Source organism: Malus domestica, chromosome 11, assembly GCF_042453785.1.
Source record: "Malus domestica chromosome 11, GDT2T_hap1".
In the NCBI taxonomy this organism is placed as follows: domain Eukaryota; kingdom Viridiplantae; phylum Streptophyta; class Magnoliopsida; order Rosales; family Rosaceae; genus Malus; species Malus domestica.
The window spans coordinates 2,618,937-2,636,784 of NC_091671.1; the positions used below are offsets into that span (position 1 = coordinate 2,618,937).

The 17,848-nt window shown below is 35.9% G+C and overlaps 1 protein-coding gene and 1 long non-coding RNA gene across 2 annotated transcripts; both read right to left on the reverse strand.

Annotated features, from left to right (window-relative positions):
• Positions 1-71: 71 nt before the first annotated feature.
• On the reverse strand, positions 72-7,050 carry LOC139189142 (uncharacterized). The gene is made up of 4 exons (XR_011572713.1): positions 6,884-7,050; positions 6,319-6,423; positions 5,880-6,098; positions 72-533 (listed from the first exon to the last, which is right to left on the reverse strand). It is a non-coding gene; the product is annotated as an uncharacterized lncRNA (long non-coding RNA).
• Positions 7,051-9,557: 2,507 nt separating this feature from the next.
• Positions 9,558-14,547, reverse strand: LOC103447144 (poly(A)-specific ribonuclease PARN). Its single transcript, XM_029087925.1, has 7 exons — positions 14,090-14,547; positions 13,472-13,602; positions 13,012-13,343; positions 12,126-12,239; positions 11,476-11,602; positions 11,126-11,396; positions 9,558-10,613 (listed from the first exon to the last, which is right to left on the reverse strand). Exons 1-7 carry the CDS (start codon positions 14,452-14,454, stop codon positions 9,776-9,778), a joined length of 2,178 nt encoding a protein of 725 aa, XP_028943758.1. The 5' UTR covers positions 14,455-14,547; the 3' UTR covers positions 9,558-9,775.
• Positions 14,548-17,848: the final 3,301 nt, after the last annotated feature.

Genomic DNA, 17,848 nt, shown 5'->3' on the forward strand with positions numbered 1-17,848 from the left:
GTTATGGAAGAATTCGACCTGCTATGCACAAACAGAACTAAGAAAGTGGACGAGTTCTTATGAGCACAAGATTTTGAAATTTACCGGATCCTTGCGTCTAATTACCATTGACATTATTCCAGTTCAACTCCTTTTTGATGTACAGATAAAAACTGTGTACCAGGCAAAGCCAAACCAGAACGTTCTGCAAGTAAGAACTCCGTGCTGGTCAAGTAATCTGCCAGGCCCAGACTCAAGGCAGCAAGCTTGGAGAAATGCTGAACCAGAATATGCAACATCGTTCTTCTCCCCTGAAATCGAATTGTGCACAACATCAGTGAATTCTCGATGGCCCTTTTTGTGGTCTCCCTCTCCGATCCTGGTTTCGGATCTTTGTTTTGCGAAATAGGTCTTTACTGTTCCTTTCACGTCGACGATGAGCCAGGAGTATGGAACTTAAGAAGTATCCCTCATGACAAAGCAGATAACCGTATCAATCACTAAGCGGTTTACAACATCAAGTTTCCGAAGAACATTTCAATGCTGTACAAGACCTGCAAATTAGCAGCAAACTGCCGTAGCTTATCAATTGTGACAGAAATAAGTTAAACTAACCTTGTATATTTGATCAAGAGCTTCAAAATAATTCATAAGATCTAATATTAAAAAAAATGTAAAAGCAAATACACTGAAAGAAAACACTTATGGTGAAAATATTTTTGGAACCAATTATTTGTGAAAATACAAGTAAATCCTCGAAAGCACTTAAAAAAATACATTTCTAAAAGAAACATTTCAATCATTTTGAAAAGCACTTCAACTTCTTCTCATCATTCTTACAAAATAAGAATTTGTACAAAACTGACATATACTTGCTTCAACTGATTATTCTGCTCCAAGAATCATCTGCATAATATAAATACAAAATCCACGAGGAAAATAGAGTTTCGCGGTTTACATAGGAATTAAACAATAATGTACACACACATACACAATATCCACAAATTAAGTGATTTCCCGATTCACCATATAGAATGTTGAGCTTGTTGCGAGTTATACATTAGTTAAAGTATAAATAGTAGTTTATTGTCCCATATTAGTGAAGTACATATGTAATATCAATTGTAACTTTTATATATACTCCACTTTGGAGATTAATGAATATATAAGAAATTCACAAATATTATCATATATATTTTTGGTATTTACCATGTTGAGTTTAATATTGCTATTTACCATGTTTAGTTTAATATGGTATCAGAGCAATTCGCTCTTGGTGACCAGTGTGCTTTAATTTTGTGCCCACATTTTTCGTGATCTCCTATGTGAAAAAAAAAATTAGTGAATAGTGTCGCGCTACAATACAACGTTTGCTACAGTGCATGAATAGTGGTCCTCTACATTGCCGTGCACAGTGATTGCTACAGTGCCGTGAATATTCTCTGCTACAGTGCTGTGAACAATGATTGCTACAGGTTCTGGTAAATTGTTTTCATTCTGCTGCGTATCTTTTGTGCCTTTATTGTTCGTGATTTTGTTCAATGACTCAATATAATCATAGTATTGTTATGCATCTTGGTGGAACAAATAAATGGATAATTGATACTGGGGCTACTGATCATGTGACTAGTGACCCTAGAGTGTTTGATGAGTTATGTGACTATGTTTGTGATCCGTATATTACTAGTGCAAATGGAGCACTTTCCCCTGTGAAGGGTGAATACACTATCTCTCTAACTCCAACCTTATCACTGGTCTGTGTTTTACTTGTTCCTGATGTTAAGTGCAATCTTTTGTCGGTATGAAAACTTCTTGATACCTTATATTGTTCTGCTTACTTCTATCCTACGTATTGTTATTTTCAAAACATTCAAACTCAGAAGATAATTGGTCATGATAAAAAAATAGGGGGTTTGTACATCTTGACTATGGAGGATACTGTTGTTTCCGGTTCAAATAATCATCAAGTTTTAAGTGCTAATGTCACATCCCGACCCATGGTCCACCACATCCCGGGCTCGCTCCACCACCGTAACACGATATTGTCCGTTTTAGGCCCCGACCACGCCCTCACGATTTTGTTTCTGGGAACTCACATGAGAACTTCCTAGTGGGTCACCCATAATGGGAGTGCTCTCGTGCGCTACTCACTTAACTTCCGAGTTCCGATGAACTCCGAACCCAGTGAGCTCCCAAAATGCCTTGTGCTAGGTAGGGATGGGAATATACATTTAAGGATCACTCACCTAGGCAATGTGGGATCTTACAATCCACCCCCCTTAGGGGCCTGACGTCCTCGTTGGCATACCACAGCCAGGGTTAGGCTCTGATACCAAATTGTTACATCCCGACCCGGGGTCCACCATATCCCGGGCCCGCTCCACCGCCATAGCACGATATTGTCCGCTTTAGGCCCTGACCACACCCTCATATTTTTGTTTTTAGGAACTCACACAAGAACTTCCCGATGGGTCACCCATCATGAGAGTGCTCTCGTGCGCAACTCGCTTAACTTCCGAGTTCCGATGAACTCCGAAGCCAGTGAACTCCTAAAAGGCCTCGTGCTAGGTAGGGATGAGAATATACATTTAAGGATCACTCACATGGGCGATGTGGGATCTTATAGCTAAAGTGGATGACAGACATCAAATTTGGTTGTGACATCGACGATTGGGACATCCATCATTCAGTTATATGAAGCATCTATTTCCTTCTTTGTTTCGCACTTGTAGTGATTCAGAGTTTAAGTGTGAAACATGTGTCATGGCTAAGAGTCATCGTGCTTCCTTTCCTGTAAGTGATTCTAAAGCTACTTTGTCATTTGATTTGATACATTCTGATGTGGGGTCCGGCGAAAGTTACTTCTAATGGATTCCGTTGGTTTGTTACTTTTATTAATGATTATACTCGGTTAACTTAGGTGTTCTTGATGAAGAATAAGAGTGATGTTCCGTTACTTCTTCAAGAATTTTGTACAATGGTGTCTACTCAGTTTCAGACCAAAGTTAACGTCTTCAGGTCTGATAACGGATGAGAATGTGTAAATCACACTTTGACATGTTTTTTTCTCGTGATTATGGTATTATTCACCAGACTACTCCATTTACACCCCAAAAAAATGGTGTGTCCGAACAGAAGAATCGTCAAATAATGGAGGTTGCTCACTTTTTGATGTTGGATAAATGTGTTCCTAATCATTTGTGGGGTCATGCTGTTTTGGCTGCTATGTTTTTGATCAATCGTGTTCCAAGTAGGGTTCTTCATTTTCAGACACCGTTTGATGTGCTACAAAAACATGTTTCTCTTGTTTCTGTATTAAAGCTTCTTCCGAAAGTGTTTGGGTATATTGCGTATGTGCATGTCTACTCTCATCAGCGGAGTAAACTTGATGCATGTGCTCTCCGGTGTGTCTTTATTGGGTATGCTAACAATCAAAAAGGCTATAAGTGTTATCATCATCCGACTCAAAAAACTTATATTACCATGGATGTTACCTTGCATAAGAAAATTTTGTATTTTATGAAGCTCTCTTCCGACTCTCCACTTCAGGCGGAGAGGGGGAGTGAAATGCATATTCAAATAAATGGTATGGATGATGTGTTACAGGCAGAGTTGGGAACATAACCTATTATGTTGCGTGATACTAATCAGTTGGCTACAGATAATGATCGATCACCTGTCATTCCCGGAACTATTTCTACTGATGACAGATCAGATGTGCCCAATGAATTGCCTATTAGTATGTCTAACGAATTACATTCTGATGATCGGTTGTCTGTTGCTAATATGTCTAAAGAGTTGCCTGATGATGGTTCGTCCAGTGATGATTCTTCTAACAGTTTGGTACACATGAAGTAAATTCTGACGATTCTTCTATTTATCAGTTGCCTCCATGAGCTAATCGTGGAAAACATAAAGTACAATATGATCCTGATATGCATGCCAAAGCCAAATATCCTATCAACAATTATCTGTCTACTCATCGTTTGTCCAAACCATATGCATCTTACATATGTCAGCTATCTAGTGTATCAATTCCAATAAAATTGCAAGATGCTTTGTCTAACCCTAAGTGGGTTAATGCCATGAAAGTTAAGATGGAAGCTTTGGAAAAGAATTCTACTTAGGATTTGGTTCCGTTACCAAACGGGAAGAAAGTCGTTTGATGTAGATGGTTGTTTACTATTAAGCACAAAGCATATGGTTCTATTGACTGGTATAAAGCCATATTAGTTGCTAAGGGTTATACTCAAACCTATGGGGTGGACTATCAGGAGACCTTTACTCCTGTTGCCACACTTAATACTGTGCGTGTTCTTTTGTCCTTAGCAGTAAACCAGGATTGGCCTCTGTTGCAGTTTGATGTTAAGAATGCTTTCCTTCATGGTGATCTTAAGGAATAAGTGTATATGGATCTCCCACCTGGTATTGGAACATCTCCTGGAAAAGGTGTTGTATACAGGTTACAAAAGGCCTTATATGGTTTGAAACAATCTCCTAGAGCGTGGTTTTTGAGGTTTACAAGTTCAATGAAGAAGTTTGGGTATATCCACAGTCATTCAGATCATACTTTGTTTCTAAAGCGACAAAATGGTAAGCTAACTACATTGATTATATATGTTGATGACATGATAGTGACTGGTGATGATCAGAATGAGGAGATACAACGCCTTCAAAAGTACCTAGCTACTGAGTTTGAGATGAAAGAATTATGTGAATTGAAGTATTTTTTTGGAATCGAGGTTGCACGATCTAAGCATGGTATTTTTCTGTCTCAACGAAAGTATGTTCTTGATTTGTTAGCTGAAACATGTATGTTAGATTGCAAACCTGTTGATACTCTGATTGAGCAGAATCATCGTCTGGGCTTATTTCCAGATCAAGTTTCTACTCATAAGGAACAATATCAGAGGCTTGTGGGGAGATTAATTTATTTGTCTCACACTCGCCCTGACATTGCTTATGCAGTTAATGTGGTAAGTCAGTTTATGCACTCACCTAGTGAAGCTCATATGGATGAAGTAACCCGTATTTTGAGGTACTTGAAGATGGCTCTTGGCAGAGGCTTGGTTTTCTCCAAGAATGGTCATTTGAATATCGAAGGGTATACAGATGCAGATTGGGCAGGTTCTATCACTAATCGGCGATTTACATCTGGATACTTTACGTTTGTAGGTGGTAATTTAGTTACTTGGAGAAGCAAGAAACAAAAAGTGGTGGCTAGGTCAAGCACAGAAGCTGAGTTTCGTGATATGTCTCATGGTGTATGTGAGTTGTTGTGGTTGAAAAAATTGTTGAGAGATCTTGGGTCTAAACCCAAAGGTGCTATGAAACTTCATTGTGATAACAAGGCTGCTATTGAGATTGCTCATAATCCAGTGCAACATGATCGAACAAAACATGTGGAGATTGATCGACATTTCATTAAGGAAAAATTGGATGCTAGAATTATTATGTTTCCGTTTGTGAGATATGAAGATCAACTTATTGATGCTCTTACTAAGGCTGTGTCTAATAGTGTGTTTTCCAACTCGCTTGACAAGTTGGACATGCGTGACATCTTTGCACCAACTTGAGGGGGAGTATTGCGAGTTATACATTAGTTAAAGTGTAAATAGTAGTTTATTGTCCCATATTGGTGAAGTACATATGTAATATCAACTGTAACTCCTATATATACTCCACTTTGAAGATTAATGAATATATAAGAAATTCTCAAATATTGTCATATATATTTTTGGTATTTACTATGTTGAGTTTAATATTGGTATTTACCATGTTTAGTTTAATAGAGCTATATATATATATATATATATATATATATATATATATATATATATATATATATATATATATTTGTAGATAACAATGTTCCTTAATTTTGTGAGAGAATATCTTACTTTGAGGTTAGATCGAAGTAGATCAGACGACGGTGCTGACAGATGGGAATGTAAGAGATGATGACAGAAGAAGAGAAAGCACACTCCCAGCAACGGTAAAGACTCTCCTTAGCCGATGGCGGGTTGTGCTCTCTCTCTTCTGTCAACATATATGAACTCTAACCTCATTCCCCATCTCATCTATACACCCTTAATGCCACAAAACTCATGCATTCATCCCTGCAGAGCAAACCATCAATTAATAGGGTGAGGTAACGCATTCAGGCTCATATAAATCTGATATATTGTATACAATGCATATTAGCATGTCTACTACCCCTTACATACATACATACATACATATACATATATATACATATATATATATATATATATATATAAGCATATCATATGTATAGATACTGGCGCAGTTGTAGAAGAGGTATTTAATGGCACAAACCCGGTTTAGTGCAACTTTCGGTCTCGAAGTCAGATTTTGGCCCATGAGTTGCGGGGGACAAACAGTTTGTGCCGTGAAACTCCTCTTCTACTCACACACCATACTCTGCATAGATATATGATTTTAAATATCCGTTAATTCATTATTATAAGCATAATTTTTGCTAACAGATAAATAATTAAACATAAGAACTTGCCTCTATATATAGCCAAAAATTAACCATGATCTGGGATTTTTTTTTTCATCAAGCCAATAAATATGTACTGATCATGAAACAAACTGATCAATATCAACATCCATCACCATGAAGGGGTAATTTGTGAGTGAAATCAATACTGAATTTATAAAATTTATATGTATATATAATGTGTTCAGATATGTATTTATATATACCTAATGTATGCATATGCATCAAAAATCAGATTAAAACAATATATCTACTTATCACAGGAACTACTTCATACAAATAAATATAATTTATCATGACAGTTTAATCAAAACACTGGCTAAAAATTGAGAGAGAGAGAGAGAGAGAGAGAGAGAGAGAGGAGAGTGAGAATTTTACTCTTAGGGTTCTTCAACTTTTGCTTAGCTGGTCATCAGATACGATTTTCACTGCAGAAACTACTAGTTTCTCTTCACTTTCCATGAAAGATAAAGAGGAAAGAAGAAATAAAGAAGTAGATAAAAGCAGAGAACAAGTGTGGGAGTGAGAGATACGTATAAGCTACAAATTCTATACCTCAATGTATCAGTTGTTGATGAATAGTGTTCATCTTATAGGGACCTGGCCGCTGACTATAACCGGTGACTTGTAGTATGATTTATGACCGTCTAGTGAGCGTAAACTGGTTTCGACACTAGTTTTTATTTTATGATTTAGATGTTGTATTAAACATTATGGATAGCCACCGTTTTAAATATCAATATGCGTGAAAATATCAATATGCAAATTTATAAAAATGTAGGTGGACACGTCGATATCGGTTGCCTTCATAAATATTAAAGAAATTTGCAATGTGTGATATATCTCATTCAGATTTAGTTGAAATTAAAAAAAAATTCATAAAATTTCAAAAGTTTGAAATTTGAAATGAGTTCCCGCAAAATATATGTAGTGTATTAGTAAATATTGTAGATATTTATTGATTTTCTTTATCTTGGTGATATAGGATGAAGTTTGTATTTTACCCCTTCTATATTGATTCTTAATTTTTTTTTAATATTTCAACGAAAATATTGACGATTTGTAAATATTTTAAACACAAGGTAGTATATAGGATTTCAAATATATTCAAACCCAAACGTTACTATTATCCGGAATTAAACTTACATTTTAATTAAAAACAGGCTACCTGATTAACATAACAAGATATAAAATAACACTTCCTTTTTCTCGAGTCTGCAAGCTTATCCGTTTGTACAAATTTGGTGTTAGGACTTGGGAGATTCTTTTCAAACGTGATGAAACTTTTCACTGTCAAAGGACTCAAAGTCGTTAATGGCACCAATAAAATTTAAAATTTAAAATTGTATTTAATAAAGAAGAAAATGACGTTGATAAAGAATAATAAGACCCGTGGTGTAAGCAACGTCATAAATGGGTAACCAAAAATGGTGGGGGTGGATGTTGACCGGCTATTTCAGGTCGGCCGGATCCAAGAAAGGGTCTTTGTTTCTCTCTCACCTCACCTGACATCACCCGTGATAACCGATAAACTCGTCGCTTTCGCGACTGTGGAGAATATCGAGACCGTTGAGTGGTGCCACGTGGAGGACATGCACGGGTGGTAGGCTGGTGATTTGGGATATGAACAGTGACTACCTTCCTCTCATGAATTTTGCATACTTTAGTTTATTATCTTATTTTCCACGCCGAAACTTTATATTAAAAAAATAATACATTTGTCAAAAGTGCACGATAAAAATTTTTAAAATGCAAACAACAGTGTACTAATTATTAGATCGGTGCCATGCTAATCTCTATGATTTAGTGAAACTCTTCGTAATACATTGTTATTAATATACCAAATCAAATCAAAATTTTCATTTACAATTCAAACATATTACTTTTACCACATTTTCATACTATATTTGTACCATCTTTATAATAAAAAGGGGATCTATATGTGTCGGTTGGTCCTACTTCTATTAAAAAGTGGTACGAATAATATGATATGAAAATTATAGTTAAGTGTAGCATTAGACTACTTTTGCAGACGTTCGTGGTACTGATTTTAATCTTCTACTATAATACACCTAAACTTGTTATTTCATCATGTTATTTATTTTTATTTAAATGAGAAATATTATGTTCGAATCTCATGATTGATTATATTTCCCGACTAATTACCCAGATAGTTTAAATATCGATCGTTGTAATGTCATTGTCCACCCTCTAATTCAAATTAGCAGCATTAGGGAGGTCCATTTAATGGGGTCATCAGCCATGACAAGGAGCTTGAAAGATTAATAGACTCTGAGCATCTTTGATTGGTCAACACTCGTTAGGTCTTATTCTTGTAGCTATAATTGGAGAGATTTTTCAACATATTTGAAATACGAGACTGTACATTACATGACACTGTACAAATGAAAAGATACTTGCAAAACTTAAAATAAAACTTTTGTTTATATATATAATGACATATTATGTACCACCCATGTTTCGAATATATTGAAAAATTACTCAAACTCATGTGAAAATGAATGTTTTCCCTTTTCAGCCACACGTAAAATATATGGTTCCCATAAAAATTCAAAAATCAAGAGGAAGCCTGCAATATTGCTATCAGAAAGCTCCCCTCATCATCTCAGATGGTCCTGGGGAGAGGAATCGATGAATGGATCACAACCGTTGGATCCATTGATTGAAATGTGGGGCCTTCTGCCACGAGACACGTGTTCATGCCCTAGAGATGCAGGTGAAGTTCATGCGCCGATACAGAAGAAAAATGAAAAGGCATGCTGAAAATAATTCAGATATTTTGATGCCTGAGAGCGACCGGAGACATATATCCATTGACGTCACTCGTCTAATCGATATTTCTCATACGTTAAAAAAGTGAACTAATCGTTCATCTTACGTTTAAACCGTGAATCTGCTTGATCGTTATCACAAGTAATGTATAATTTCCAATTAACCTCATTTGTGTTCATAAAAAAGAGTGAATAATCGTAAGTGCCAAAGCCTTGATACAATGGATTCAAGGCAAATGAGATTTGGAAACAACTGGCAATAAATCAAATCAATAATTCATATAAGCATCGGCTAAAAAAATGCCATTTTAGTACAGATAATTACATTTCTTTTCTTCATAATCTCACGTTCCTAACAGCATAACAAAATCTCAGTAAAGTACAGAACCTGCAGATTGCTTCAAGACAATGTCACAATAAGTAGAAACTGTATGAATTAGTTTGAATCACTAAGTCAGCAAAACCTCCAATCCGGGTACTAATTAGTTCTGATTCGATCGCCTTCAGAAGTAATTAAAGTGTCTATGATCTTGTAATGTGAGAGACGCCCACGCAACGGATCATCTTGCGCATTATCTGTGTTACTTCTCAGTTTTTCAGACTTCGAAGCAGGATTCATATCACTTTTCTCATCGAAGATCTCTCGTTTTAGGGTCTCTGATGCTTCCTTGGATTCAACCAATTTAGTTTTCCATTTAATACCAACTGCCTCAGCCTGATCTGCAAACAAGACTTTTGCGCTAGCTGAACTGCAGATTTCTTTGTAAGTTTCATAATTAGCAGCTCGGGTGCTTCCACCTTCCAAAAGTCCCGTGAGGGGATGCAAAACCGAGACTGGACCATCACTTCTCTCTAATGTTTCCTTCAACGCCAGAAATTCAGAGACAAATTTTTCCTTGCTAAACTGAATGAATACTGCAGTTTCATCCAAGTGGTAGACAGACGTGACAGAGGTCGGGCCAAAGACTTTTGTGATGCACTCCCTTATATCTCGTGCCTTGAGTTTTGATGGGAATCCCCAGATTAAAGCAATGTTCTCAAACATAATCTGCGCGTACCTCTTTTTGTGATTATTATACCCCGAAGACATTGCTTTCTTCTTGCCGGTGGTTAAATCAATAATGTCTCCATTACTCCAACTGAGGTATAAAAGGTTGATTTGCTTCTGGAGCTTCTCATTGTGGGGCAACTTTTCAGATGACAAACAAGCCTGAAAATCAATTCCGAGATGACTGCATGTCTGAGCAAAGACACAGCCTGTCATAAAAGCATCGTATCCTGCTTCATGTTTGGCTCCAGAATTCCAGTTGGAGGACCTGCAAATAGATAATCGTGATATGAAAGACTTATTCCTTTGCTTTTCCTTTCATTTGTATATAAACTGCCAATTTTAGTTACATTACTAAAACTATCTTTCTCCATATGTAATGGTTATTCTTTTAACCAATATGTAATGGTTATTCTATGAGAGAGAGCCACGTGGCATGCACAAGTATATACATCTCGTAAAGCAAGTAGAAATAGAAACAAATTGACAAACTTATACGAACTTGTTATCCGACAGATTTCTAAAGTTGGTTGCATCTAAAGAATGTAATGTGTAATTAACCCCGGTCAAAAATGTCATGCCAACCTAGTCGTTTTCAGACAGATCTCTAAGTGCCCTACGCCATTAATGAAAGTTAATGAAAATGCTCTCCTTCATCTGTCGGGTTTCAACTCTATATCTTTTTCCATTCAAACTGTGACAATGGAAACCACTGAGACCAACTAAATGAATTGAGCACGGCCGAGATATCATTATGGACAGAGAATGGAAAAAGCAAACCTCAAATCATCCACCTGAACTTCAACTTTGACACACAATTGGACTTCTGAATCAGTGCTTTTCTTCCCAAGAGCAATTTGCGGGCATAACAAAGCAAATGCTGACGAAAGTGATGTTCTGGACTTCTTCATCCGTTGTTGGAGCACATTATCTGTATTCAACAGTACTTTGGTGTCAATGATGTGTGGAAAATACTTGTTAACAGCAGAGACAAATTCCTCAGCAGTCGAAGGTAGAGGTCCCAAGAATTTGTTGTATATATGGGCAATATCTGTATGACAACAAGAAGACATCTTAGTAATATATAAAATCAAATTGACCTTTTATGAAAGTAACATCAATACTCATACCAAGAAAGCAATTGTGACCAACAATCAACTTTTGTTCTGAGGAAAGAAGGTCAATAACATGACGAAACCCAACTGCAGCTTGAACTTTCACCTCTGCTTCCCTACGATGTTCATCCTTAACCTCTTTCTGCAAAAGATTGCATACAGAAAACTATAATTCCTCCTGAGGTGTAGATGATCATCACATAATAACAAATACACTGACTTCCTTTGGTGATAATTTCTGTTCTCCCTAATGCACCAACAGCATTATGCAAAATTTATGCCCAGATAGTAATTATCATACACACTGCCGTTTGTTTATTAACGAGAAATTAACAGTGTTGAGACATTTTAGTTAAGACTTAGAAGAAGAAGAGAAAGAAGAGTTTCAATATCTCTAATGGTTGTTTCGATGGCTACGATAGAAATCCAGAGAAAACTTGTTGATTGACTTATTGGAATACTAAAAAGTAAAAACAACTCCAGGCCCAAACTCGGACCATCAAGACCTTTAGAAAGTAAATCATTTTCAATAAGAAAACAACCAAATTCTAATAACCGAAAGTCTGAAAACTATTTCACAAAGTAAACATCCTAAGTAGTCTTTCACAGTTGAAGAGCATTTGAAAATTTCACATCATATAAACTGGAGGACACAAATTACTTACCAGAAGCAAATCCCTGTCATCCTTGGAATCTGTCCGCACAACTAGTTGCTGTTGACACGACTTTTCACCATTTACCTGAACATAAGAAAGATCTTGGAAATGCTTTCTCATGACCTGCAAACGTTAATTTTAATATTCAGCTTAACAAAACCATGACTAAGAAGAAGAAAAAATGTTTTTTACGCATATAGAGTACATCTCTGCATTATTATAAAAAGTAAAACAATACTTTTTTTTTTTTTTCGTACCCAGTGCACAAGGCTCCCGCTTTACGCAGGGTCTGGGAGAGGTGAATGTTGGCTAGCCTTACCCCCATTTATGGAGAGGCTGCTCCCAAGTATCAATCAAATCATTTGCTTGGCTAAAAAGGTTAAAATACAATAAATATATTCACATCCAATTTATGAGATATCATGCAAAAGCAAATGTGAATGATTACAGAATCATGAATGCGAATAAGAAACACAAACTTGCCAAAAAGAAGACCTATTATAGTGTGTCAAGATACTCGCAGCATAAAGTGTCAAGATAACTGCAACAAAATATCCATCCAATGACTTAAGACTCAGATCAAAGTCAAATAAAAGTTGTTGCTTCATAATTTCCAATTTCAGTTCCTTACCAGCCTCAGTGAGCATTTCACCAATTTCAATCTCTTCCTAGAACTTTTATACTTATCTATAACAAAAATTTCAAAACCCGGTTTCGAGTTACTTTTCCTTGAACAACCAGGGAAAAGGCGAATAGACATAGAGTAAGTTTTTGAATTATTTGAGGCAATTACTAAAGAATACCTAGGATCATGTCATGGATCACATGTCCAAGATTAACTTGTTACAAGTGAGAATCTTATGATAGATGATCAAAATGTAAAAACCAAACCCACCATTTGAATCAACCTAAGCTGATGAGAAGTGAATCCCTTCAAACTAAGAGCTGGACGCATCTTGAAGAAAATGGTTTGTAACTGTTGGGAATCATTTGAGTTTTGCTGAAATTGGAATCCTCCATTACTACTTCTCAAGTTCAACAAACCATCACGCCATTCAGTGAATGTGTTCTTCATCCGTTCAGCAAAGAGAGTGTCAGCAATCTTGACCACTGGCATGTGCACAGGTTCTTTCAAGTTTGAACATCTAGTCAATAACTCATCATCATATGTCAAGCTCAAACGTCTCAGTGCCTCACTTTCCTGCCCTCTGGATAAATAAGATATTCCTGAGATTGTACAACCATTTAACTTTACAAACTGAAACCATCATAAAAGAAAAGCCAGGGAAGTAACTTTCACACCAGTTACAAAACCTTAACCATTACTTCAAAAAGAAATCAAACAATTTCACTACCTTCATGTATGCAGACATTAAAATCGAACTGGTATTTAGCTAAGAAATCAATCGATGTTGTCTGGCAAAGAAACTCATAAGTGGGGCCTGCAACCGGAAGCTCTTGACGCGGAAAAATGTAAAAATTGTGCCTGTCAGCACACCCATAGTATTACACAATAAAAACCACATAAAAAGTTCAAAACGAAACACCATCATTGCACAAACTTATTCATCTCGGAAATTGTGTGCCTTCGCATTTGCTTCAAACAATCCTAGACAGCAAACACATGTATAATATAATTTACAAACCCGGCAAAGCAACCGATTTTACGTAAAAAATTTCAAAATTTAAATTTTTTTTCTCCTTTTAAAGTTCAACTTACTACATTTACCAGAAAATCCAGTCACATTTAGCTTTTCAATCCAAATATCATGATCAAAGCAAAAGACTCGAACTTTAAATTTTATCAGCTAACTAACACGTAATTGCAAGAGAGAGAAGCAATTGCCAATGTTTCAATAACAATAAAATCAAGCAAAATCCCTAATTTTTGTTCCTTACTTTCTTCCTCACTTTCTGGGCAGCCAAACAGAGCACAAACAAAAATCAAGAATGGAAAAGAAAAAGTCACATACGGATGAGCAATGAAGGAGCGCTTGGAGGAGTCCCAGCGGAAGGGGCAAACTCCGAACTGAAGCACGGCGAACTTCTCGGCCGAGTCCTTGACCTTAAGGTAGCAGACGTCGGCGCGGTCGAATTCCAGGGAGTCACGCCACGGAGCGCTGGTGATTCCGGTCATCTCGAGATCGATGGCCACGAAATCGGCGGCGGCGACATGGCGGCGCAGGTCGGCGAGGGCCGGCTCGAAGTTGGATTTGGTCACGTTTTTTAGAGGGAAGGTGGAGGATTGTTGTTGTACGGACGACGAAGAGGAAGAGGAGTGGGATAGGGCACGTGATATCGCACGTGACAGTGCCCTCACCGGGCGGTGAGTGTTCATTTTCTGAGCATTTGCCTGAGCTTTCGGCCCTCGGGGGTTTATGCAGAGAGTTTTCGACCCAAGGTAGAAGATGAAATGATACCGCCTACGACGTCGTTTCTGCAATTTTCAATAAATCTTTTCCTGGGGGAATCGGGTCGGGTTAGCCCAACTTGAAAGCTATATAGAAAGGCCCAGCCAACCAAGGGAGTTCTGTTTTCTGCCCGGAGAAATGATTTTTACGCGTCATTTTCTCTTTCTTCAAACGTTCACCTGGAATGTGTATATTTTCCTTCTTGTATGATTAAGTCATTTCTTATTTTGATTCTGATTACGAATTAACAAACGCATACTTTTTGTGCTTAGAATTTCTTGTTACGATGAAACTCAATGAAACTACACGTTTGATTTACTTACATTCATAAAGCTCGAGTTAAACGAGCGGCTAATGCGAGGGAACGCTTTGCTAAAGGGTTGGAGAAATAGAGACGAATAATAAAGAGGACTCCCCTGAAAAATTAACACACTTGATGATGACACACAATCTAATACAGACGGCTCTATTATTGTATATAAGACTCACTCGTTGTCTTATTAAAAATTGTGTCAGCAGGTGAATCAATTTTGTATGTCTAATAACATTATCTTTATTCAGTTAGGGACAAAAGTAAGGACCAAGAACAAGCCATTGCTAGAGCACGTCCATATTGAAGGTTCTGAGGTTAATTTACAAGAAAGGAATAACTTATTTTAATGGCATACACTTTTTGTGCTCACTTTTTTCATTGTGATGAAGGGGAAAAGATGTTTTGGGAATATGTAAAGTAACAAGAAACTTGTGGTTTGGTTGTAGAGAGCTATACATATTTATTGTCAAATCTTTTTGTGTTAGGCACATCTTATTGACGAACAATTTTTCGGTGTGTCGGAAAACGGCTCGATACACTAAGCGTAATAATATAATTGAATATAAATTTGAAAAAAAAAAGTTGCAACCAATTGTATTGATACTTGACACGCCAATCGTGCTTCGGACATTGAAAAAATTCTCTTAATTGACGACTAGGACCAGATAATGTATGGCATGATTCATGGATATGTAAGTGCAACGTAGACAACACAAAAGTCTATGTAGGGTTGGAGTATTTATAATTTAAAAATTCTCTTAGTCCAACTGTTTTGCCAACTTTTATGTAACTTTCTTCCATGAAATGAATTATAAAGAAAGATTTTCAAAGTATAAATTTTATATAAAACACTTAGAGGGAGTTGGAGAAAAAAAAACTTAATTAGTTGGTAACTTAGATGTTTTTTTTCAACTGGTTTTTAGTTGTGAAATCTTCAGTGTCTTTATTTATGTCATTCTCTAATTTATTATGAAATAGACTTAAAACTCAAGTGGTAAGACACCTATTATTGTGTTTAGTTCCCTCACCTCTTAATAAATAAGTCGTAATTCACTATTTTTTAATACAAGTGGTCGGGGCAAATTTCAAACCTATATTTCACACAACACATCATGTATTCTCTCTTTGAAGTTGATGAATTACACGATGGTGCCCTGGGGGAGGTTAAAATGTCTATGTGAGTCTTCTAGACTCTCAAATAGTAGATTGTCACAGCGAAGCGACCAACTGATCCCCTTTAATAAAAGAAACACAATAAAGTTGAAGATGAAAGGCTTGACCACAAAACAATCCACTACTTACAATGGTAAATAATTACTAATAGTAATATTTTTTTTTAACAAGCAATAGTATTTACACTAAGGGGTGGGAGTTTGTCATAATAATATGGTTCAATTTTACCTTTGATGAGAATCGAATTTAAAACATCTCATATACAAGCGAAAATAAATATTACTAATTTGAAATACTAAGTGACACTAATAGCAATATTATTTACAATCTTATATTTTCATACTCTATATGCACTCAACTTCATCCTTTTATTCCTACAATTGGTCATCATTCAACAAAGCCCCACATGATGACCCTCCAAATGTCACCATTTAGGACGTCCAAATTGTGTCCATGTTTCCAATTTTGCTTGTTTTATTTCATCAAAAAAAAAAAAAAAAGCATATTTGGGTTCAATGTTTTGGTTGGTCTTGGAATAAAGTTGTTAACCCCCGGAAGCTCTTTTCCTTCGCAATTAAGAAAGTCCCAAAAGTAGAGGGCCGAAACATGCACGTACATGCACTACTAGTCACTACTAGCCATTTTCGATTTTACCAAGGAAACACACATCATTGCTTCTGTTTTCCTTTTTCTTTTTTCTTCCCTCACGTATCGGAAAGAGATTTTTCAGTGTATCAAAAACACAATTCGGTACATTAACTGTCATAATACAATAATTTGAAACTTGAAAAAAAAATTTCAATCAATTGAGCCGTATTCCTGGCACATTGAAAAATTTCTCTATAGGATATATACCATTTTCACAAATGCAAACTTGATTGACAATCTCGTTTGAAACTGTTTTTTATTTTTATTTTTTTTAACACTTCTATTCACAAACACTTCTAGTAAAATTGTTTTTATTAAAAGCGCATAAATAAAAATACTAAGGGTTAGCTTTTGTTGCCAAACATATCGTTATGTTCTATCATCGAAGTTAGGAATCCAAAATATATATAAATTCTTACAATAAATCAATTTTTATGAATTTATTTGGTGGCCATTTTATGTGATAAATACGATACAACCAAGTATAAATTCGGCCCAAAGAGATTTATTGGAGAAACTTAAATTAGATACGGGTGATGTTAGTAAGAAAATAAGAAACCAACAAAAGTAAAAGATCAAAACAGAGAACAAAAGATCAAACACCATTTTTGGTCTGGATTTAGCAAATATTTACTTAGAAGGATATTGTAGCAAATTTGGATTCAAACATTGCTTGGTAAGAAAAAGAATTAATATTGTAATATAATTTATTTATTTTCCTGGATAATAATAAAACATAATTTAGGAAAATTAAGCTACTTAACAAGCTGGACATAATTACAATTATACTTTTTGAACATCAAACAAGTTAAATAATAGAGACATTAACACAATAATCTAGAGTCACATTCAATTCAAATTATCTTATTCGTTGTATCAGGATTTTCATGATAGATATGTGTGTTAAGTCAATGTGTTTGTTTGTCGCATCCAATTCATAATAGATGAATTTTATATGTGTTAGACTAATTATCTAAAGTACTGTGTCGTTTTGTCTCATATAATTACATTCTCACCATGATAATAAAATAGGCCCAAATGGAGAGCACAATGTATATTTAATTATTATATTTTATTTTTTATGAAAAACAATTATTTTATTTTTATCTCCTCCCTTTATCTATGTCTATTTTTTTTTTGTTTTTCCGAATTTTACTATAATTTCCTGCCCCCTCTATATATACCAC